This window comes from Thermobia domestica, chromosome 6 (genome assembly GCF_964235325.1).
Source record: "Thermobia domestica chromosome 6, izTheDome1.hap1.1, whole genome shotgun sequence".
Taxonomy (NCBI): domain Eukaryota; kingdom Metazoa; phylum Arthropoda; class Insecta; order Zygentoma; family Lepismatidae; genus Thermobia; species Thermobia domestica.
Window position 1 is genome coordinate 202,761,734 of NC_137459.1, and position 24,092 is coordinate 202,785,825.

A 24,092-nucleotide genomic window follows, 5' to 3' on the forward strand; every position below is an offset into this window, starting at 1 on the left:
CGCCTGCCTCACAATAGCTTATACTGCATGCTCAATTAAAGCATTTACAGTGCTTTTAAGAGAACCTCCGTAATGCGCCATTTGCACACCAGAAGCAAAATGATAGGTATAGTTAGGTCTTTGAAGGGAAGGTGGTTCATATGACGTCACGTTACAGGGCGGGATTTGCTCACATTACGGTAGACAATATCGTTCGCCCTCTGCTGTATGTTCATGAACTTTGATATTAAATCTTAAAACCTTAATTTACCTCACTTTACGACGTGTTTTGTTACAAAGTTGAAACACCGCAAGTTAAAGAAAAGCATGTAACATTAAAAAATAAAAATAAAAAATAAAAAAAAGTCATATTTGAAAATAATTCCAGCTTAAACTAGCTACGACTACATTTAATTCAAACTTCTGAAATGCATAGTATGAGCGTAGCTAAGAAAAAAAATATAAAATGGTCTAGATTCGAACCTAGAACCATCCACCTTGGTGTCCCATGCACTAACCATTCATCTAAAGACAATGACATAAACACGCTATTTTTAAAGTTGTGGGTTCGCATCCAAGTGACACTCTTATGCACATCTCATTGCGTTTCTTTCTTTTCTTTTCTTTCTTTTTTTTCCCAAAAAAGTTATTTTCAAAAGTCTAACATGTTTCCGACGATTTGTTTCATTTAACACTAAAGCCTCGCAGAAAGTGATTTATGTTTGAGTGTTTGGCACTACTTTATCAGACGGTTCTGTTAAATATAACTCAATTAACACAGTGGTATCAAACCTTTCCTACCTTGAAAGGTGTTCCTGAACAAAAAGAAGTTCGTTATGCACCCTGTAATTAAGCTACAAGAGGTCTACGCTCGATGTAACTGGTGCACCCATCGAGTCAACTTTTGCAATAGTCCATTCCATTAGCTCCTACTTAGCTAAAGGAAAAGAATCTGAATGGCTGCGTAGAGTTCTCCGTGGCTCAGTGGATCAAATCATGGTTCGATAGCTCAGAGATTCGTGGTTCGAAACCCGTCTCGGAAGCTGAAGCTTTTTTAAATTCTTAATTCACAGCTCTTAAGATCTTCCTCTTCGTTCAGAATGATCTGATGCTCTAAAAGAGTTCTCGACCTTAATTCGACGACTGCGTAATGTGATCCTCGTAGTTTGAAAACTTCCCTTCTTCTGTTTCACAAAATGAAAAATTTCATCCTAATATGTATGCTGACTGGTCGTTTTTCTCGAATTTTAAACTTCCATTTGTAAATTACCCCTTTCTGTCATACTTGAACCTCTCCCTCTCAATGTCGTCCACTATGAACGCACATTGCTTGGGATCAAACCTTCGACACTTGAAACCAAATGTAAGCGTTCTAGGAATGTGCTACCGTAACTGTATATGTTTGTTGCTAAAAGCAGCGTCATTTTAGATTTTGTTAGAGGGGGGGGGGGGTCCTCCGCCGACATGAGAGTTTGTTTTTATATCAGTGTTTTACTATACATTTGATCAAACAATATGTGTTTATATTCAAGGGAGAAGGGGAATTACACCCTTCTGTCCTGCTCAAATGATACCTCTCGAACATTTGCTTGCAATTACTAGGGAACAAAATGAAATTAATCTTTGAATAACACTCATTTCTGTCAGTAGTTTTTAGAGCTCTGCTCCCTGCGACTTTGGGAAGCACAAAATCTACTGCTGTGATTGGTAATTTCCATAGATTTCGCAAGGAGCATTTTCCTAGCTTGATGTGATATGCAGTCTTTGAAAAAGAAAAGAATACAAATAAAGGTATGTATGAAGTTACGGGAACATTTTAAAACTTTTTTTTTTTTTTATCAGGCTCTACAAAGGCATTTCAGAACAAATGAATGAAAGAGACTATTTTAGAGCTATAATAATAATAATAATAAATTTTATTGTCGAATCAGCTACATAGCCATAGACGTCAAATTATAACTTACTACAATAATGTACAGCAGTAGTGATTGCTCATTATCTACAATAAATGCTAAAGTACTAAAGTTCACCACAATAACAAATATTACCTTACAAAAATTAAATATTATCGTATTCAAAAAACTCATCTGTTGAATAAACTAACCAAGAATATAATCTATTTTCGAAACTACCCATAGGTAGTTGTGTCAGTTCTATAGGTAATTTATTATACAACCTCACACTCATGGCTTCATAGCTATTTTGTGATTTTGTCAATCTCAAATACGGTACGTTGACTCGTCTGTTATTTCTAGTGTTGTATGAGTGTATGTCATGCCTATAGGGTATTGCTGACGTTTTGCCCTTTATGTACATCAACACATTGTGTATATATATAAATTGATAACCGTCATTATTTTTAATCTTATGAATAATGGTTTACAATGACACGTATTCTCTGCATTCATCATTATTCTCACAACTTTTTTTGTAACAACAGAACGTCATTCACATGGCTACCATTTCCCCATAACAGTATACCATATAGTAAGATACTGTGAAAAAACGCAAAATATGCGGATCTTACATAGTTTTGTGGTACCTGATTCCTCAGATTTTTTATCAAATATATAACTCTTGAAAGTCTTCCTGTAATATATTGAGTATGAGAGTCCCATGATAATTTATCATCAATAATAATGCCCAAAAATTTTACACTGTCCAAATTGTTCTCGGTTGCCATCTCTCTTAAACTGAAGTTTAAATATGTCGTTTTACCTTCATTAAGGAAAAAAAAAAGAAAAGAAAAGAACTTTCGTTTTAAACCATGATCCTGCTTGAAATAATGTTTTTTTCTGAGATTTCTTGTAATTTTCTCAAGTCTTGGCTAACACTGAGAAATGTCATCTGCATATAAAATTGAGTGACTAGTTACACAATTTGGTAAATCATTAACCATTATAGTAAAAAGCGAAGGCCTAAGTACTGAGCCTTGCGGTACACCATATACAACCTGTGCAACTTGTGATTTTTCCCTTCCCACACATACCTTAAGGATCGTCGACAAGTGGTAAGTCCTGAATAAATTTAGACTAGTATTTCCTACACCATAATACGCCAATTTATGTAATAATAGATTATGGTCAACACAGTCGAAAACCTTGCTCAGGTCACAGAATGTGACCCTTACAAAACCTCTGGACTCAAAAACTTGTAAAACCTTGCTTAGTAATGAATCTATAGGATCAACCGTAGACCTTCCGGCCCTAAATCCAAACTGTGTATCACTAATTATATTAAATTGTTCCAAATGATCACATAATTGTATTTTTATAATGTATTCGATAATTTTCGAAAAGATAGGGACCAGCGAAACGGCGATAGCTAGCTGTACAATGTTTGTCTCCCTTTTTATAAATTGGAACAACCCTAGACAGCTTTAGTATCTTTAGTATGTCAGGGAAAGTACCTTCATTTATACATTTATTTATGCAATATGTAAGTGGACTTACAATGCAATCAATTACTTTTTGAATCACAGTTGTTCATAAGTCATAAATATCAACACTGTCCGAGGACTTCATGCTTGTAAAGCTTGTAAAGATGGTTACTGTTTTTCCGCGTGAATGGAAAGAGCATATTACGTCACACGGACTGCTTTCAACAAGGAGAGGAGGAGGAGGGCGAGTTTGATTGAATACCAGGATAAGTTAGTCGATCGAGATGTGTGTTTCTTAATGCATAAATACACAATGCAAGAGTTCTTTAGTAATGTGGACTTTAAATTCCAACACTTTTATTGCTTTGATCTGTACTTTGTTTTATCGGTGAACATGGCGCTGTATGTAAGATACATCTCTCTTGCGGAGCACCTTGACCCGATTTTTTTTATTATTATTAGTAGTAGTAGAAAGCACCGGTGTAGATGTGTGTTTCGGTATAATGCAGCCTATACTACTTCTGGCACTTCGCAAGAAAATCGTGGCTACATTATTTGGCTATAGTGTCGTGACTTACTGACGTCATACTGTTTTTTCCTCGTACACGTGAATTGGAAGAAGTAGTTCACATAATAAATCAATACTTGTAGCAGTACGCTAATTCGTATGATGAATATAATGAAACTTAACACAGTTTTTTTTTCTTTTCTTTTTTTTTTTTCTTAATGACAAAACCACTACTTCCCTCAGTGTTTGAAACTTGGACCAGCCTATTCCATAGATCAGTTCTTTGCAGCACTTCTACTAGTACTGACTGCGTTTTTACCTTTAAAACAAGACAGTAGAATGTCATAGTGAAGTATCAAGGCAGATGTTTTGAAATATTGAATAGATGTGTTTGAAGTTGTGAAGATGTTTATATTGCTTATTACATCAGACTATTAGTTGTTATTGAGGAAAACTAATGGCTACAAAATTTATAAAATAAGTTTTCTAAACTGTTAGTTTAAAGGATATCTTAAGTTTAAGTACTACAAATTATAATGATTATTTTTTATAGTTTTACAGACGGTAGAAAGTAATAGCTGAATTTCGGTAACGGGAATTAAACTTCAAAGTGGAACATGAGTGTACTACTTTTTTTCATTCTCTAACCTTATTTCACTCAAAGTGAGTGTAAGCTGGATATGGCGTTCAAAGGAAGCATGAAGCATATGTCCGCAGAGATTTTGAAATACACTATAAAAAGCTGTTCTTTCAAATTATTCTTCCTTTTCTTTCAACAAGCAGTTCTATCAAACTGTATGCTTAAACTTGATAAGTAAACTATTACCATATTCTTAAGAGTTACTAAGATTTTTGCTTCCTCAGAAAAAATTTCCTACTTTCAAATTTCTGTTGAATTTCATATTTTCCGTATAGCTCTATTTAAGATCATTTCAATGGCGTTGTCTTTTAAATGTATTGTATTCATTTGCCATACTAAAAATCTGGCTGCAAAATAACTCTTAACAATGAGATAAACATTTAGTATTAATGGAATCGCATACGTTCAAGTAATATATTGCTCAAGAGCTTTTAAAGTATTTGTTGTGGAAGGAAACAGGAATGCTCCGAATGCTCGGCTTGTTATGTTCTGGGTTGGGACCAGACACAATTCATATTGCAGGTAGGGTTGCAAACTGGTCAGTAAAGTCAGTGTTTTTTGGCAAAGTCAGTATTTTAAAAATAACAGTATTTGAGAATCGTTGAAAGATTAAACGAAAACTTGTCAGTTATTAAACAGTGGTTCAGTGTTTCGTGTTGGTTGTCAGAGAGGTTTCGTGTTTCTTACATGTACAATAAGCTCTACATGAGTTATACGATAGGAAGGCACATCTTGTAAATATATACATGAAAACTTTTAGATCTGGCTAGTGAGGAACAGAGGAAATGAAAGGAAGAATAAGAGATGGAAAGAAGTAGTAAGGAAAAAGAACGAGCAGCAGAAAAAAAAAAAAAAACATGGAAAAAGTTTTAAGTGAGAAGGTAAGCATTGAACAAAAATAATCATCTTCAAAATGTCTAAAGGATGAATAAGAGGAGACACAGGCGATTGGTTACTGAAAGAAGTAAATGAAAGATTGAAGTAAAACACTAAGAACAGGGCTCTTGCTGCAGCCAATGGAACGCAAGCTATGGCTGACAGTGCCACAACGATGAAGGGAGCTGAACAAAACGAACAATGTGCTGATAAATATAGGGGAAAGAAAGTCTTCATCAATTACAACTTTCGCCCCCCCCCCCCAAAAAAAAAGTAAGCACCTATACGGTATTATCTTATTATATTTTGTTGTATAATCTTGTTGATATATTGTTTTAATTTACAATGAGTTACTTGCCTAAAATACTTGTTATAGTATTTTGATTCGTTCTGTTTGAAATGCGAAAACAATTGAGAGTTGGCTTCCATAACGTCACATATCATATGGCCTTTCTTGTGGAGAACGCTTTTAAGTGTGCAACCATGTCGTTCTGTGCAATGTAAAATGTTCGAAAAATTTTATTTTATTTTATTTTATTTATTTATTTTATTTTATTTTTTGTCAATATTTCACGTTTTGCTTTGACAATTCGATTAAAACAGCCTTGTTAATTTCTCATCAGTAAATTTTAGTATATGACCTATTACACAAACATTACAAATTTTATTAATAATTTAACGAGTTTTACCCATGTTTATAGCTGTTGAATGGGGAGTAGAGTGACCAGTTGAATACGAGATGAGTAATAAATCTGGCAATATTCTTCTACACAGCATATGTGTATTTATTACAATAAAATGAAAGAAGATTACATTCAAAGTATAGCCCTTTGTATTTGTCTGCACCCACCTTCCTATCAGTTTCTCGATTCCGCGTCGATACCACATCTTGTCCTTAGAGGCAGAGAAGTCAGTCACTGCTATTTACACGTCTTGGTCATAAAATGAGGCATCATGATTTCAGGAAATGAACCCTGATCCGAAACAAATAGCAACCCAAAGGGGCAAGGTCAGTACTATATGCTGGCTGTGGCATCAGTCTTATACCGTCAAGTTCCTGAATTTTTGTTCCGTTTTTCGAGCCGATTCTGGTTTTGCGTTAGACTGTTAGAACAGGGCACGCTTTCGCTTCACCAATGCAGAATATTTTTGGCGTAGTGCAGCGTACGTCCGCTCCAGTTGTTCGGAATATAGGTTGGTATTAATGATACGACAATTAGAAACGAAGTCGAAGTGAATTACCGCCTTGTAGTTCCACCATACAGAAAGCATGACTTTATGTTCGAAACGGTCCTGTTTGATGACTGGTTCTGGAAGTTGACCCTTGCTTAACCAAGTTTTTCCACATTCGGATTTCGGAAGTAAATCCAGTTTCCATTGCATGGGACAACCCCTTTCTGGAAACGCGCATTACACGGGTTTAGCAGTAGTTATCGAAACACCTCCAGTCTCCTCTGAGCCTGAGCCGGGGTAAACTCATGTGGCACAATGCGGCAGCCCCTGATGTTTTCCCGAGTTCTTGGAGGTGACATACTACAGTGGACTGGGACATACTGAGTTGATTTGACACTCGTGTGCAGGGGATCGATTTTCATCAATAGCGTATCAAATCAACTCAGAATGTGTTACTCTGGGCGGCCGAACATTTTTTACAATCAGCACGAAGTTTCTGGAACCAACGAATTGCTGTACTTCGGTTCACTACTCTTTCCTGTATCGTATAAAAAATGTTATACCCTGCCGTAGCGTTATGCGCTAGTTAAAACTTGCACTGTAACATTTCACGTGCCAAACGTTTTTGAGCACTCTTCGTCACTGCCAATAAAATCTGACTAAAGATAGTGACGTGTTGACCTTGTCAGTACTTACAGTACAGTACAATTGAACTTACAGACTTTAAATATGAAAATACTGACTTCAAAACGGACCAAAAGCACAGAGTTTAAACGAGAAAACCGTCTCTCAATATTTAGTGTAAGAGCAGTTTAATAGCCTCTACAGGATTCACACACACAGACGCACACACGTAATATATATACAAAGATGAGTTATAAATCTTACTATATTTCCGCAACTCAAACAGCAGGTGAGTGCATACCTGTAAGGTCAGTAACTTCGATGTCAAAACTATTTTTTATCCCTGGAGAGGTGAACTGTAACATTGTCACGAAATTTCACGTGGAATCCGAAGCAGTTTAATACACAGCGAAAAATAGGTTATTAAAGGAAATGGAATGTTATTATTCTTAAAATTAAATTTCTTTTCAGCTTAGCTTGCATTCCTGAGCTTTTTAAAGGATACTAGTTGTTCTATCAGTATTTTCTTTTATATTGGTATGAAGGATCAATGTGTAAAGGTTTCAGAATGTTATTCTTACACTATACGCTACTCACTTACAATGGTGGTACTGGGCTTGAAGTTTAGTCTCCCTTCAGCACCGAGGTTACATGATATGTGGACCGACAGCTTAACATAAGGTCCGAACCAAATGAACTCACGCTGGGAATAAAATCCGGGTCTCCTTCGCAAAAGACGCATATAAAAGCCATAAAATGAGATGTGATTGTTTGCAGATACGAGTTCTTTTGTATTGTTAAGTGTAGTTACAATTTTTGAAATCTGATTTATACTATAATGTTTATTTGTTTTTGTCCTTTGCTTGTCAGCATTTCTGCGCATTCAACTATTTATCAGCGCTGTCTTTAAAAGTGTTTCCTTATGTGAGAGGTTTGCAGCTACGCTGCAGATTCCTTGAGAAAGTGAAGGATATTAGGATAGCTTCGGCGAGTGTTTTATACACAAGTTAAGTAGTGTAAGTTCAAGTAAGTCACAAAGAATCGATCGTGGTTCTTTTCATTTAGGAGAGTTTGATTTAACTTAAGCCTTCAGCTACCGGCTACAACGAGCTCTCGTGTTCTTCCAGTTTTCATCTTTTTAACCTTTTCCTGTGTTTTCATAAACAATATGAAGTGTTTCGGTAGCGTAAATGTCTTCAGATTAAGTAGTCTCCAACATCTTACAGGAGACGTGTAAAGTAACGTTAACCTAACAAATATGATTTACAAATGATTAAACAAATGGATATGTCCTTTTGTTGATATTCATGGGCTCGATTTCTCATAGAATATGATGTGAAACAAATGTCAGAATCTCCATCATCCTGACTGACGATGATTTTTCTAAGATCTCCATGAGTGACACCAAGAGAATGTCTGAAGAGTTTCTGAAGATTTAGGCTTAGGTCGGTTACTCCAATTCTGCTCTTAGTGTTCGCAGAGAGAGATTGTCCTTAAGACAAATTTTTGTAGACGTGAAAGAAACGAAGTAGTTAACTTCGATGTACAGTATTTTAATTTAACATGAACAGTACAAGGCTTCTTAAGGATGAACAACGGTTCAAGTTTTGTGTTAATAATTACTGTGTTCTCTCCAGAGAAAGTTTAATTCGATTGGAAAAATAATTTGTTCATAATATTTATTATTATCTGCTTTTTAGTGAGAGAAATTAGTACAACTGCAAGAGTTGAATAATTACAATAAGTAGGTCACTTTCTTCTCCCTTTACAGGACAAATTTGCCAAAAGAAATAATGGGTTTCCCTGATTTTCCTTTCCATGAAGGTGGCCAGTCATTTATACATCACAGCGAAGTTCTTCAATACCTGAAATGCTATGCCAGTCATTTTGATCTGTATCAGTATATCCAAGTAAGTATTCGCTTAAACTTTTATTATAGTTTCAGTCCATATCAGTACTTACAAGTCATGTTATTTTCTTTAAAGACCTTTATCATAGAGATTTATTAGTTGCTAATAGTACGTAGATCCTGTATGTATCTTAAGAAGCTAACGTCATGCATTTTCTCCCACCTTTTTTTCTTTCTTTTCTAAATAATAATAATAATAATAATAATAATAATAATAATAATAATAATAATAATTATTATTATTATTATTATTATTATTATTATTATTATTATTACTGAACCTGTCTACAGATGACAGTACTGTTCCTTATATAGGAAAATGGATAGCAATTTTACAATACTGGTCCAAAAATGTTCTTTAAAATTGTAACTACTTTTGGTCCCCTTTCGCAGCGAGTGAGTGAAACCTTGACGAGAATGCAAAAATATATATGAATGACTAATATATAACTTGCATATGAACCAAGAAATAAGAGATAGTGACAAAGTAAACCAAGATTGAAAGAGGAGTTTGACAGTTACGTTATTTTTCACTAACTTTGTTCAATATTACGATGGCAGTAGAAAATAAGAATGGAAGCGTACTCAGCGAGAGAAGTCAAGTCTTAGAAAAACGGAAAGAATATATTGAGGACTTACATCACAGCAAGAATAGACCCTGTGGCATAGCTGTTGAAGTAGAAAATGGAGTAGGCGATAAAGGGTTTAGTATTCTTCGGAATGAGTTTGAAAAAGCTATACCCGAGATTACTAATGAAAAGGCAGCCGGGATAAATAATGTACCAGTCGAATTCATTAAGAATATGGGAGACAAGGACAAGAGAGAATTGTTCCAACTCTGTAATGAAATAAATGAAACAGGAGAGTGGTCAAAAGACTTCTTGACGACGACCATGGTACCGATTGCTAAGAAATCGAACCCAAAGAGATGTGAGGATTATAGAACTATCAGTCTCATATCTCACACAGCAAAAAAAATGTTTCGAATTCTGAACAGAAGGTTATATGGAAGAACAAATAAAAAAGTTGAGGAGGAAGAATTCGGGTTCAGAAGAGGTAAGGGCACGAGAGTTGCAATTGGATTCTTAAGGGTGATCGGTGAAAAGTTCAAAGAAAAAGGGAAAGAAGTGTATGTGGTATTTGTTGATCTAGAACAGGCTTTCGACTGCGTGAATTGGGAATTGTTGTTGGAAGTTCTGAAGAAAGTTGGGTTGGAATGGAAAGATCGACTCATAATTAACTTATATATGAATCAACAGTTTGAAAAGAGTCAGTAGTACAAACGGGAAGTTAAATCATATCGGACTTACTAAGAAACGTTAAAACAGTCAACCTTAACACAAGCATCTGAAGTCAGAATTCTAAAATTCATTTATTTAATTTATATTTGGTTAAATTATCGAAATTACAAAAGATTTCAATTTTAGTTCAAAAGTATAGCGATATCCATTAATTTAATGACCGTGTGAATAGCGACAACTACCAGTCACTACCTTTCTTTTCAGTTTTGTAGTAGAAACAGGGACAGAAAGAGCGAGAAAGAGGAAAAAGAAGATAGGAGAGAAGATGGAAGGAAAATGAGGGAAAGAAGAAGAATAGAGGAAGTTAGAGGAGAAGGAATTACTGGATAAATATGGGAATATGGTGAAGAAACTTGAATAGTTATTAAAAGGTAATTTATATCCAAATGCTATTACTTGAGGATCGATGTTGAAGTGATCCGAAAGAGACGCATGTTCACTCATACAACCCTGACCCGGATCCAGGCAGCTACGCAAGTGGGAGTTTCCCCGACCCAACCCGGGTGACGAGAAAGTTTATTTTAGTTGTTTGTCTGTTATTTCCAAATGTTACATAACCTTTACTTAGTATCTGAATTCCTATATTGAAAATCCCTCACACAGTTGAATCGGTCAGGAAAAAAAAAAAAAAAATGAAGTAATGTATATAACTTCCACAAATATAAATTTAAGATCTCTGGAAAACACTGGCATTATTCTGGCTCATCCTTTTGTTTTCGCTTCTCTTATAGAGCTGATTTTTCGTACCTTCGAATGAGCTATTCCTTCATGACCTCCGTCATGCATTAGTATATTGTTACATATATATCACGGACACTATCATCGTAAATCAATATTAATACTACCACTTAAAAACTAAGTTTATCTTCATTCAAGCACACTTACATACATACGGGACAGCGTATTGACTTGGATAAAATAACGTAATAGAAACCCTCTAACTACCATTTTATAAACATTTATTACACCTATTCCAGAATAAGACATAAGTTAATATGAACTTGAAATCAACACATACACGAATGTATCAATCTACATATGAAATTAAATAATAGCATTGTGACATATATTCGCTTAAATCTTTGAAGCATATGGCATGAATTGAAACAAAATAATTATTTATATTTTACAAAATTATTACTGAACAAAGAAAAAAAAAACTTTATATGAGGATTCAAATGAGTCTTTTCTCATATATGAAAATTTTAAGTAAAATTTCTAGTGAATATACGAGTCCTGTCTCGTAGTTAATGACGAGCGTTAATATCTTACTAAATTATCAATGCACCTTTTTGTGGTGTCCAAAACATTTCACGTTACTCATTTTTTTCATATGCACACATGACATTAGGTTACTGATCGTAAGCGACACATAGTCTATTCGTAGATATACTTATTAATATATTTATATTTTTCTCACTTTTGGATTACAATGAAAACAAGTTTGCCCTTATTCTTATGGCGACTATTTTCCTTCTTTGGTCATTTCACTTGAGGTACTAGTTTCTTGACCAGGTTTGAACCGTTATCGCCTTATATCATGAACTAAGCACACTTATTATTAAATTCACACAACTCGAGGAAACGTGAAAACTAGTGAACGAGAATTTTCCAAGTCCAGGAAGATCTTCGTCGATGAGGACACGATTTTAAAGGTGAGTTGTACAGAAGTGATGGAATCAAATGTAATTTATACAGTAGGGTTTCATTTCACTGGTCTGAGGATAGATTTGGTAATAAATTAGGGTTACGTTGACCTGCCTTAAACCCATGCTACATGCAGTTAGTGTAGTATAAATAATGTTAGTTATTACAGAGGTTATTAAGAAATATTACACAAATTGAAAAGAATATATAACATGCGGTGGTATTTTTTTTAACATTTAAACTTCATATTTATCGGATATTCCACGACCGTGGCAACCAAGAACCGTTCGGGGTAAGGTACCAAGACCCTTTTCACTTATATTCATTTACTCAAATCAGTATTATACATTTTACTTCAAAAATATATTCACTTTCAATATATATATTCATATAGACTGAAATAGTGAAGTCGTCATTTCCTTTCCGTTACCATGGCGATCGCCATGTTTTCTATACAAACCCGTGAAGCGAATGGTGTATTTTAAAGTCTAGTACAAACAAGGACAGCGGCTGTAAATTTATTCTAAAATGTTTTAACGGCTATAAAGTTGGTGGGAAAGGGTACAGATTTAGAGTATGGAAATGCGTTTAGGAACTACGAATAAAATCAAGAAAATTCAAAAAGAAAGAGTAATATGTGAGGGACTTATTTGTAAAAGCGCCACATTTCTAAGTGATAAGGTAGAACTCAAATAATTAATGTAAACGTCATCATCATGTAATTCACCTTAAGAAGAAATTATACACAATATAAACTCCCTAATGTGTAGATTGGCAAACTATTAACACAAGGAAAACTGTAGAAATATACGATTTTAAAAAGAAAAAAAAAGTTTTAGAATAATGTTAATTCTATTGGGACATTTATTTTTCTTGTGACCACTCTTGGTTATGGAAGTGCACAATATTCATGTCTACAATATTATAAAAGAAAGAGGAAAAAAGCAAGAATTTGGAAATTTTCAATCCGGACCATCAATGGATATAGGTAAGATCTTTTCTTATATTCCCTATCAAGTTTTTTAAAGCATTTAGAAGCAGCACAATAAGAAAACATCCAATTATGAATGGTTGAGCATATATTCTAAACAACTGTTAAACATTAATCCTGTTCACATATGCAATGTTATTATACTTAGGCCTATATTAATGAATAAAAAAAATCCATTATTACTTAAGGTTAATATCTGATTATGCACAAGTAAGTACATTTGTTTTGTTTTTCTTTTTCTATATCTCTTTTTTTTTAGTTTCATTGATTAGAAATATTAAAAAAGAAACATAAATATTTAATTCACTCTAATGTTTGCAATTCAGAAATATTTCATCACTGTTTCCGCTTTGCATTTAGGTCTTTAGGTATTTAAGCTACTTGTTTAGAAAACAAAATGGCGATCAGCATGGCAATGAAAAGGATGTGACGTAACACTATTTCAGTCTATTATCTGGTATGAAAAAGATAGTTAAATATGTAAAATGCAATGTAGTAATATTACTTCCATTTAAAAAAAATATCTTATAAATTTATTCATATTCATATCTCGAGATATACATATATTCATCAATTATTCAATTCTTCAAATTATTAACCCCGACAAATCGATTTTTTTACGGTCGTAACACTTTACATTTTACATCCGATATATGATATATATATATATATGTATGATATATATAAATTCAATTTATTTCCCGCGCATGAAGATAAAATTCATATTTCTAGATATTCAGTTTAAAACTGGACATTCAATGTGTGAGGCAGGCACGTAAACAAAAATATAGTTATAAATGTAACTAAAGACACTGACAATTTTGAACCCAGATAACCAACAACATATACATTCAGAGTTACCAGTGGAAACAAATGTGGGAATAGTTAACAACTTGACGGAGATTCTAATTAGACAACGATAGAAGGAAACGTAAGAAAACTTAATCATATATCGGACCATCGACATATGATCCTAAAAATTTGAGGGTGAAGATCATGAAATGAAGACTGTAATATTCTATAATTGTAGATATTGTAATGTCCCACGTGATGTAGTGAATAAACAATTCTACACGCCAGTGTTTACAAACACAACCACGTGGTTTGGCAAGAGGATTCCACAGCAGATGGATCTACAATAACCTACAGACGACGGGCTTCTGGCCCCTCCCACGGAGCAGAAGACGACAACGGAGTAGCAGCGCCACCGCCACCCAAGGAGCCCTATAAATTGGCTGGATGACGGCAATTCTGTACCAGTTTTCTGGTGACTTTCCTACTGTTTGCCACGGAACATTAGGAGTAACCTAACCCCAGGTCTCTAATCTGCTACGGGACTACGCCTATCCCATCTCCTGGCTTAGCCTGCTACGGGACTGTCTGGGAATCCTAACCACAGCCGCTTAGCCTGCTACGGGGCTCTGTTGGCCACTTAACCCTCTCCTGCTTGGTACGGGGCTCCTGCCTTACGGTCAAATACTACCTTTAACTAACCCTGTATACTAGAGCGATTATTTGTACAGTATTTTATAAAAATACTTTTATAATAAAAGCCGGTAGTGGGAGTCGATTCCGGACACTCTTTTTTTAACGCTCTGCCTATACCTAAATGGGTCACAGTTTTACAATATGGAAAAGAGTTTAATTGAAGAAAGTGTTACAAATAGTAGGAGAGAAAACAATTGTGTTAATTGTATAAAAACAGAAGGTGAAACTGATTGGAATATTGGCTCAGAAGGAATTGTATCTAGAGAAACGTGAAACAAGGTACAATGGAGAAAAAAATAAACGGCGAAAGACGCTGCAGATGATGGATGATGTGAAAACAGAAAATTGCAACATCATTACGAAGAGACAGCTGAAGATTGTGGTGTATGAAGCATCTCACTTTGTGAAAAATTCAGTGCCAGTAATAGCGGAATACTTACTATCATGACCTAAAAATCAAATTGGGAACAATACAATAAAGTCACTTATAGCGTTGAAACTCGTGAGTTGACACTGTTGCTTTTAATCTTGAAGTAAAATTGTAGTCTGTTTTGTCATAGCTTTGTTGCATTTTCTTTGTGTGATATTTTGACGCTGTGTTTGCACTGTCTTTTGAGTGTAACGTGTTTTGAGGATAAATACTCAACTGGATTATTTGCAACATATAAATATACAATCCTTTACAGACAAGTTAGTGTTTTTTTCGAAATTTTGGTGAAGAAAGATTTAACTTATTATTCATTTCAGTTTCTGAGAATTTATGTTCACTGTGTTTAGTAGGAGGGGTATACAACTACACGTAGCAACTTTAGTTGCCATGGGGAAGATGCAAAGTCAAAATCAGAATAATTGTTTTTAATCTTTCATACAAAAAGTGATATAAAAGTGTGAACAATTCACAGCAGAATACATCGATCGTTCACAGTAAAGTAGCTTTATTCACCAGTATATGTGCAGGGGAAGTGAGGTCAATTATTTTGTCCGTATAATCTGTGGTCACCCGTTGGGTGGGCAAGGAGCTCCTTCACTTGTTTCTGTAGTTGGGCGTGTTAACTTGTATAATATGCGTATGGAAATGCCTATTTGTATCAAGAAAAGCTTTTGTTTTCCCGCTTGCCTTTGGTGCGCGTGGTCGTGGGTTTGATATTTTGGTGAGGAGTACCGTTGAATGAAAAAAAAATATTTGTGATTCCACAATTATCAGTAGGTCCATGTTTCATTTAGCCACCATGGCGTAACCGTGAAAACTACAAGAATTACTTGAGCTTTGAAGGAAGATAATGGCGCCATTCCACACAGCTTAGCTGTATGTCCACCAGATGAAGAACAAGTAGCAGACAGCGACCATGATTTCGATTTATCCTATGTAAATGCCGAAGGCAATTTTGATCATCTTCCTGCTCGTCTCCTTCGTTCTCAAGTGCTTGTTCGTTACTCAGATAATGACAAATCACAGCCACTCGCCGAAGACTCGGTCCAAGAACTTCTCCATGTAGATATATATCCAAGCGTAAACGGGTGCAGCAGAAACGTAGACAGCTCGGAAACCAAATTCTTTCAATGTAAGGTTCAAAATTGGTGAACGTAACGTAATTTATCACCCTAATGCTGAAAACTTTTTAGTGAATCAATAAAATTACCTTTGGACGCACTCAAAATGTTCTTCAATAATAGTCTTATAGAGCACATCGTTTTGGACACCAATCGTTATGCTGCTGAACATTGTATACATAATTTGAATACACAGTTTAGTGACATATGTGTAGTGCTAGGAGTTCTGTTGCTTTCTGGTTTTCACTAACTTTCTTCAAGGAGATTGTATTGGAAACTCGAACCAGATGTCCATGTTTCAATTGTCAGATGCTATACGCAGAAATAGGTGTGACGAGCCTCTGATGTACCTACATTTCACTGATAACGACAAGAGAGAGGGTTATAAAATGTACAAAGTTCGACCGTTGTTCGACATGCTGAATTCTTCAAAGTAGTGGAACCAGGTCTTTCCGTTAGTATTGATGAAAGCATGATTCCATATTATGGAAAACATGGGTGTAAGCGATTTATTAGTGGAAAACCAATACGGTTCGGTTTCAAATTGTTGTAGGGGCAGATCCTTCTGGATACGTTTTTCATGCTGAGCCTTACGCTGGAAAATTCACACGGTTCCCAGAAACAGGTTTTGGACTTGCATAAGATGGCTTGAGTAAGTAGATCATGTTAACTTTCAACTCTGTACAAAAGTCTATTCTGATATTTCTTTTTTCACCTCAGTTCGATTACTCCAAGAACTAAGTTCAAAAGGTTTAGGTGGAACCGGAACCTTATGGGAAAACAAATGTTCTCGAAAGATGAATTAGTAGGGGAAAAAAAGTGTGGAAGAAGAATCCACGTGTTGAATTGGCCGCAAGCTTATCAAATGATCTTTTATCTGTGCGCTGGAACAACAACATTGTTGTTACGGTTCTGACAAGTTGTGATCCAATTGAGCCCGTAAAGACTTCAACACCGTACTTGCGTGTCGACAAGAAAAAGATCAGTGTTCAGATACAAGGAACTATTGCCCAATATAATTCAAATATGACTGGAGTTCATTTGTGAGATCTGTTTCTGTCAAAAAAATCTTACTATTCGCACAAAGAAATCGTAGTGGCTATTCTTTGCTTGAGCTGTTGATGTATTGTGTGTTTAAGGTTGCTTACTTTACAGAAAGGTTCATTGCGATATATCATTACTAGGTTTTCGACGTCAGTGTACAGTGTTCTTACTAAAATTGTTTGGTACCCCAGCAGCACCCTCAGGTGTTCGTCCTGCTTTTGAATTTTCCACGCTCTAGAGGCCATAAGATTGGATTGAACTGATCACCTGGTAGTCGCGGGAAAATCATAATACGGGGGTTGAAGAGTTTGTAACAATCGCACCAAGTTCCTATGTGAAAAGTGTGACTTGCCTTTCCACCTAAATGAATGTTTCAACGTTTTTCACAAAACCCCTTGACATGACAGTTTAAAGATGTGTTTCTAAAATTGAAATACAAAGTGCCGTTAATGACATTTAATAGTTATGTTGTTGCTGATTATTTTTCCCCTCAAAATTGTAACTAAAACAATGTACCCTTTTTTGAATACGTGTGCGCCTGATGACAACTTAAGTTGCCAGGCTAAAAAATAAGGAAAAAATTAATATTTTCCAAATATATTCTAATATCTATTTTAGAGTACCATTAGGACCATAGTGGCGAAAAAAGCTTTTCAAAATACTAGTTAAGAATTCTGGGCTCTAATGGGTTAAGTGAAGTGCGAGGTTCAAAAAGTTATAGTTTTAGTAAGAAATAACATGACTGCTAGTTAAAGCGAGCACAGGCTTGGAATATGTATCACAACAATTAAAATTGCTGCTATTCCCATTTTTGTATAGATTAGGAACTAAACGATTCAGGACTCAGACTGAAAGGAGTAGTCTTTGTTTTAAACGAAGTAGCCCTTCAATTTAACAAATTTGATAACGGTTCTTTCGGTATCGTTCTTCTGTTTTTCGTATTAGCATCCATTTGTCAATGGTGTGATTCCCATAGTCAAACCACGTATAGTATATTACAATCATAAGCAGTTTTTACCTAGAATCCAGCCATACGAAATTCATCCAATGGAAAAGATGACTGGTTCATATCAAAGGTTTAAGACTGGAAAAAACTCTTCATTGACCGTGCTTGCGGAAAACTAATATATTTCTTACTATCCATTACTCTTCTGTTTATTGTTCCATGTAGTTTTTAGGAATGAATCCAGATCTGGGCTCTGATCTTGAATTCGAGATCCTGATTCCGGATCTTGGATCTGGATTCTAATCTCAGATCTAGATTTGTATCCATAATTTGAATCTTGAACTAGATTTAAAAAGGGAATCCAAATTCTTTATTTTAACTATGGGGCCAAAATTTTCTGACAACATATTTTCCAGTCTAGTATTTTTTTTTTCTTTCGTAAAGGTGTGCATCTATAAAAGGATTGAACGTCGAAGACAACAGGGACTTACATATCTGTCTGTATTTATATTTATCTTTTTTTTTTTTCCATTTTCTCTTCGTGTTACACAAATAGCCTAAATTGAATGCACATATGGTGATATATATACATAACATTAATAACATACTTGAAGATACTTGTGTACAGGAGCGCTCCATGTATCCTAAATTACGTTCTCTTTACTCACGTTTACGTCATAGAAACAGTTCAGTTTTATTGTTATTGTGCATGAAACAGATATAACAGTGCCGAGTGCTGAATCATCAAATTGTTTGGAAGTTCTTTTCCTTTAAGTACGTACTCGGCCCAAGAGTAACATGTAATCTCAATTTATGTTAACTCCTGAAGAACAGTGACCCACTGTTGGGAGAAGTGGAGGCAGTTCGTTCACGGAAGATGCCTGGAAGAAACACTAATCAGATCTATTTTTCTCATGTTCCTTGCGTCTCTTGTAGCCGAATAGTAAGCACTTTTTCATTGGTCAAATTTTTTGTGGGGACACGGAATTAAGAGATAATGAACTCGCTTAAAAAAAGGAGGGGGGGGGGGGGCGAGTAACTGTAATTGGAATCGTGCTTTTCACATATCACCCAACTATTAGCTGTTTAGTCGACCATAACCTAGCGTGGCTGTAATGTTGTGTACTTTCCTATTTACTACATAAAACGTATTAAGTAGAATGCATGGAAATAGGCAACCTTGGGAAAGTTGGAATTTGTTTTCCACTTATGAGTTCTACTCACCCCCAATAGAGAAGTCCTATATGTGTGTCTGTCGGCAATCTTTAAGGAGAACTCACAGTACGAGTAGTAATACTGTTTCAGAATAATCTTCTGTAATTCTCGTAATCCTGCACTTCATTTTACATATATATATATTTTTTTTTTTTCACATAAGAAATAATTATTTCTACCTATTGGGACATCATGTACTTTTCTTCGTACTTTGGAAAGTCTCTCTGACTTTCCAATTTACAAGCCTCTTATATTTTAAGACTTTGATGCAGGCAATTAAAATGTATTAGAATTTTTAACGTTAAACTAGTATTGTATTGTATTGTCTTTATTTTATCTGTGTACCAAATACATGCAAATTGCGTGCTTTTGGAAAATATTTAAAATGATTGTTGTTTTCATTTGCTTTTATAACATTATGGAAATAACTTTTGGTAGTTGTAATTAAGTTTTCGCACTTTCATAATTTTAAGCAGTGGTTACCATATCTTCGGAAGTTTGAGATATCAAAGTGCTGTAAACGGCAAACTGGTTTGTTTGTACATTGCAAAGCATACAAATACTTAGACGTGATACTTATCTAAGCATTTTGTCGAAGTTAAACCTTTCGAAAAAAAAAAAAAAAAAAAACTCAAAATTTCAACGCCTTTAAACTTCGTTCCGATTTATTTGAAGCACGTCATATCATGTGATCATGGTATCCAACGCGAAGGTACTTCGGATGTGAACTTCCTCTTCCATCTCAGTTGTGCCCTTAGTGTGGTGGGGACTTCCAAACTTTGAATGTTTGTGGTATCGAAGCGTCCTTAGTTGCAACACTGAATAATAAATGCAATATTTTAAGTTTTCCTTTAATATGCAAATTTGAAACATGCCATAATATGGCGTAGTGTTATTCGAAAATGTATAACTTTATATTGAGTTGACAACACTGTTCACATATTGGCATTGCAGAATATGTCAAATGATTTCCTCTTGTAGGTATTTGCTTCGTACAAAATTTCAACGTTCAAAATTAAAAAAAAAAAAAGTTATATAGGAGCATATCAATTGAAGAGTGAAGGATCGGTATACATAATACGATTCACCTAGTTGCGTAAAATAGAGTAATTTTTCATTTTACTCGCAGTTTTGAATATATGTATGCACAGAATGATAGCTTTCACGACTGTATAAAAATAAATGCATCAGAAACAATACATCGGTATTTTGATATGTGTATGGAGTCTCTTCCCTTTCAAATTTCGATTCAAAACCAAAATCAGTCCTTTGTTATTGACAGTTCTAAAAAAAATAGTTTGTTTCGAAAAGAAATTAAATATATATTTACAAAATGAAGTTGGTGGCCAACTTCACATTGATCCCTCTTTTAGACTTCCGAACTATACTATGCATAAGGGGCGCTGTCCGTCAGTTGACAAGTATCAGAGCAGAAACAGCAATATCGTGATGCGAATTTTTGCAATCGATTCAGCATACCAAGGATAGTTGCCATCTCCCTTAACTCTCTATTCAAACCGGAAGTGGTTAAAATTAGACACTTCCCGTTCCAACGTTTATCGCCATAGAACGAAAACTGTAGCAGATAGCAAGAAACCGTTTTTACAAACGATTCGGCGTCTCAAGACAACATAATATGACTATCCACAATCCTACCAAAACCAGACGTGGTTCAAATTTACTATTACTTCCGGTTTCATTGTTTATGGCCATTAACTTATGTCGAAAATGGTAACAGATAGCCAAAAGCTTTTTTCTTTTGTAAACGATTGAGTATCTCAAGACATGTTATGACTATCCACAAACTCTACCGAAACCGAAATTGACTAAAATATACTATTACTTCCGGTTTCAATACTGATTTCCGTAGAGCGAAAACGTAAATGCTATGAAGATGTGGTTTTTGGCATTTGATAGAACGGCCCAAAAATAGGTTCGATCTCCTTCCTTAGGCCTCTATTCAATCCGAAAGTGGTTGAAATAAACGATTTTTAGTTTCAACCTTTATCACCATAGGATAAAAACAATAAGTGACAGCGACTAATGGCTTATTGATATGAATTCGGCATCCGAGTAACAGATTCTATCTTTGATCTTATTCCTCTATTGCAACCAGTAGTTATAAATGTACTACTTGTCTCCATAGAGCATAAACAGTAAGAGATAACGAGTAATGGGTTTTTGAAATGGATTCAGCGTCTGAGTAACAGGTTCTGTCTTTGATCTTATTACTCTATTGTAACAAGTACTTATAGATGCACTACTTCATGTTTGAGTATTGGATTCACATAGTTTGTAAGTCTTAGTTCCACACTGTGAAACGATATTCACTTATTTTCAAATTTCGATTCAAAGTTCAAGCCTATGTTTATTTAAAAATTATCTCTATATTTATTTATAAATCATCTGTATATACAGTGAAACCTCTGAATAACGGACACCAATGGGACGGGAATTTTTGTCCGTTACTGAGAGGTGTCCGTTACAGAGAAGTTACAAAAATTTAATTTCTCTCAACGGTAATTGTATGCAGTAATATATAGTAAATACATTATGTATGAGCGTAAATACGTAAGATTCAATATGAAAATACTCTATTTAGTACGTATTTGAATTACTGGGACGGATGAAGAAGAAATTCATTTCTATTAAATAATATTATTGGGTTGGGGGATGTGTTAATATGTTTGTATACTGCAAATGATAATGCGTGTATGGTAATTTTCTTAAGGACATGTCATCACCCTGTAAAAAATCAACTAATCCACATACCGCCTATACTAAAAGTAAAAGTAGCTTTAAAAAGTATGCAATATTAATATTAAATTATGAAAATGTGGAGAAAAAATCACCAAATTTCGTGGGAAAAAGTCTGCCGTGTACGTACATCCTACGAACACTAGTTTCTGTTCGAAATTTGCTTGCAACTGTTGGATCAATTGGAGAACTTCTGTTTCACCGAGATTAATGGCAAATTTCTTTGTCCAACCGTTTGACACGCCCATTTGTACAAAAGAAAAATTTTGCTTTTCAAAAAAAGTCAGAGAGAAAACATTGCTCGTTGAAAAATGTTATTACAAAACAAACAATGTTTCTTTTGTTATTTATGAAATTGTCGGGAAAGATGCAAGGTCCAGAGGAAAAAGCACTAAATTTGTTAGGGAAGGGAAGATCCGTATAGAATTCTTGGCCATATGACTAACCCTGCATGAGTGCTTTTGCTTATTGAAGGTATTCTAAGATTTCCACCAGAAAGCAGTTTATTGCGGGAAGAAAAAAGGAATTTCAAGTTCAGCTTGAAGTTGTTCTGTTTGATGATAGATGCACTTGAGGAATGTGTGTGGTACTTTCTGTCTCCTGTAATATATCGCAGAACCGAGAATAATTCCTGTCCGTTATGAAGAGGTTATTGAAAAATTTGGGGGGGAAAGGACTGTCCGCGTCCGTATCTGAGAGTGTCCGTAAAAGGGAGGGTTTTGTTCCGTAAGAGAACATATATTTTTGCCGGGACAAAAAAAATCTGTCCGTATTATAGAGGTATCCGTTATTGAGAGGTGTCCGTTAAGGGAGGTTTCATTGTATAAAGTATCTGTATAAATTATCTATATACATATGTATTATGTCAAAATTTATTTTTATATTTTTCAAACAAACGATGGCTTTAGATTTTGAATCCGCCGAGTCGAGACAGCATTTTCTCGATACAAGTAGAAATACACTTAAATTTCGACTCGTCTCGTCTTGTGCGCGTCCCTAGTTTTGAATCAGATTTTGAAAATTGAGGGTAGTGTGAAGTGTCAACTTTATTGAATCAAAAGATCCAATATATTTCAGGTAAAAAATTTCTTGTAGGCCTTATATCTGGAGAACTACACATAGTGTAGCCAAACCCAAACTATCAATTAACTCAGTATGATGTGCTTATTCCGTAAAAAAAAGGAAACTCGATTCAGGTGCCGTCCCAAACTTTTGTGGCCCTGATCCAAAAACTAATTATTGGCCAAGATCACAATCTTTTTATGCATTTTCTTGATCATTTCTAAAACTCTTGACCAAGATCGCATTCTTTTGATCCATTTTTGGGATCATTCCTAAAATTCTTGTCTTGTTTATTTAAATATTTCGTTTTTGTTTTTTGAAATAAACTATTATTTCTTCAAAACAATCAATCACAAATAGAATACAAATGATTGATTTTGGCTTTGAATCGAAATCTAGAAGGGGAACAATTTCACGCAGGGGCATCTGACGTATTTCTAATTGTTTTGAGTGCTTTAACTTATTTTAATGTGTTATAAAATTTGCACTGCCTATTGATTTTTGTTTGTCATCAACCGTTGCCAAACTACTTCTGTTAACTACCAAGTGTTAGTTTCGACAATGTTATTGTTGGATAACATTACGGTATATATAATATGGCCAGTTTCTACAATGCTGTTGTTGTATTATCGTTGTTTTAAAATGAGGAATCAACATATTTGTAACAGCATACAATGTGAAGAAGTGCCATGGTTTTAGTAAGGTCGGGAATATATAACGCATCCTAATTTTTCACATTTAAAATGGTGATAAAATGTTCGGCTTATATTACGACCAATACAGTATTTGGTTTATCATCATGCAAGCTTGAGTTGTATTTGATGAAAAAGCAAAGATCAGGTAGAGAACGTAACTTGTTTTCCATATTTAATAACAAAGTTAATTATTGACAGCACACAAATTCGATTATCGCGGGTTCAGAAATCACAGTAATTCTGTGGTAGAAATTCTACTTTGAAAACCAAGCCAAATCACGAGTTTGGTACTAGACAGTGTATTTGA

General features: G+C 34.8%; 1 protein-coding gene across 2 annotated transcripts in view; it reads left to right on the top strand.

Moving 5' to 3' along the window:
• Positions 1-24,092, top strand: part of LOC145688409 (uncharacterized) — a 420,154-nt gene that overhangs the window by 20,169 nt on the left and 375,893 nt on the right. For both annotated transcript variants that reach the window (XM_081762596.1, XM_081762595.1), the window contains exon 2: positions 8,951-9,089. In XM_081762596.1, coding sequence (XP_081618722.1) covers positions 8,973-9,089 — 117 coding nt within the window. In that variant the 5' untranslated portion in view covers positions 8,951-8,972. The remainder of the gene's footprint in view (positions 1-8,950; positions 9,090-24,092) is intronic.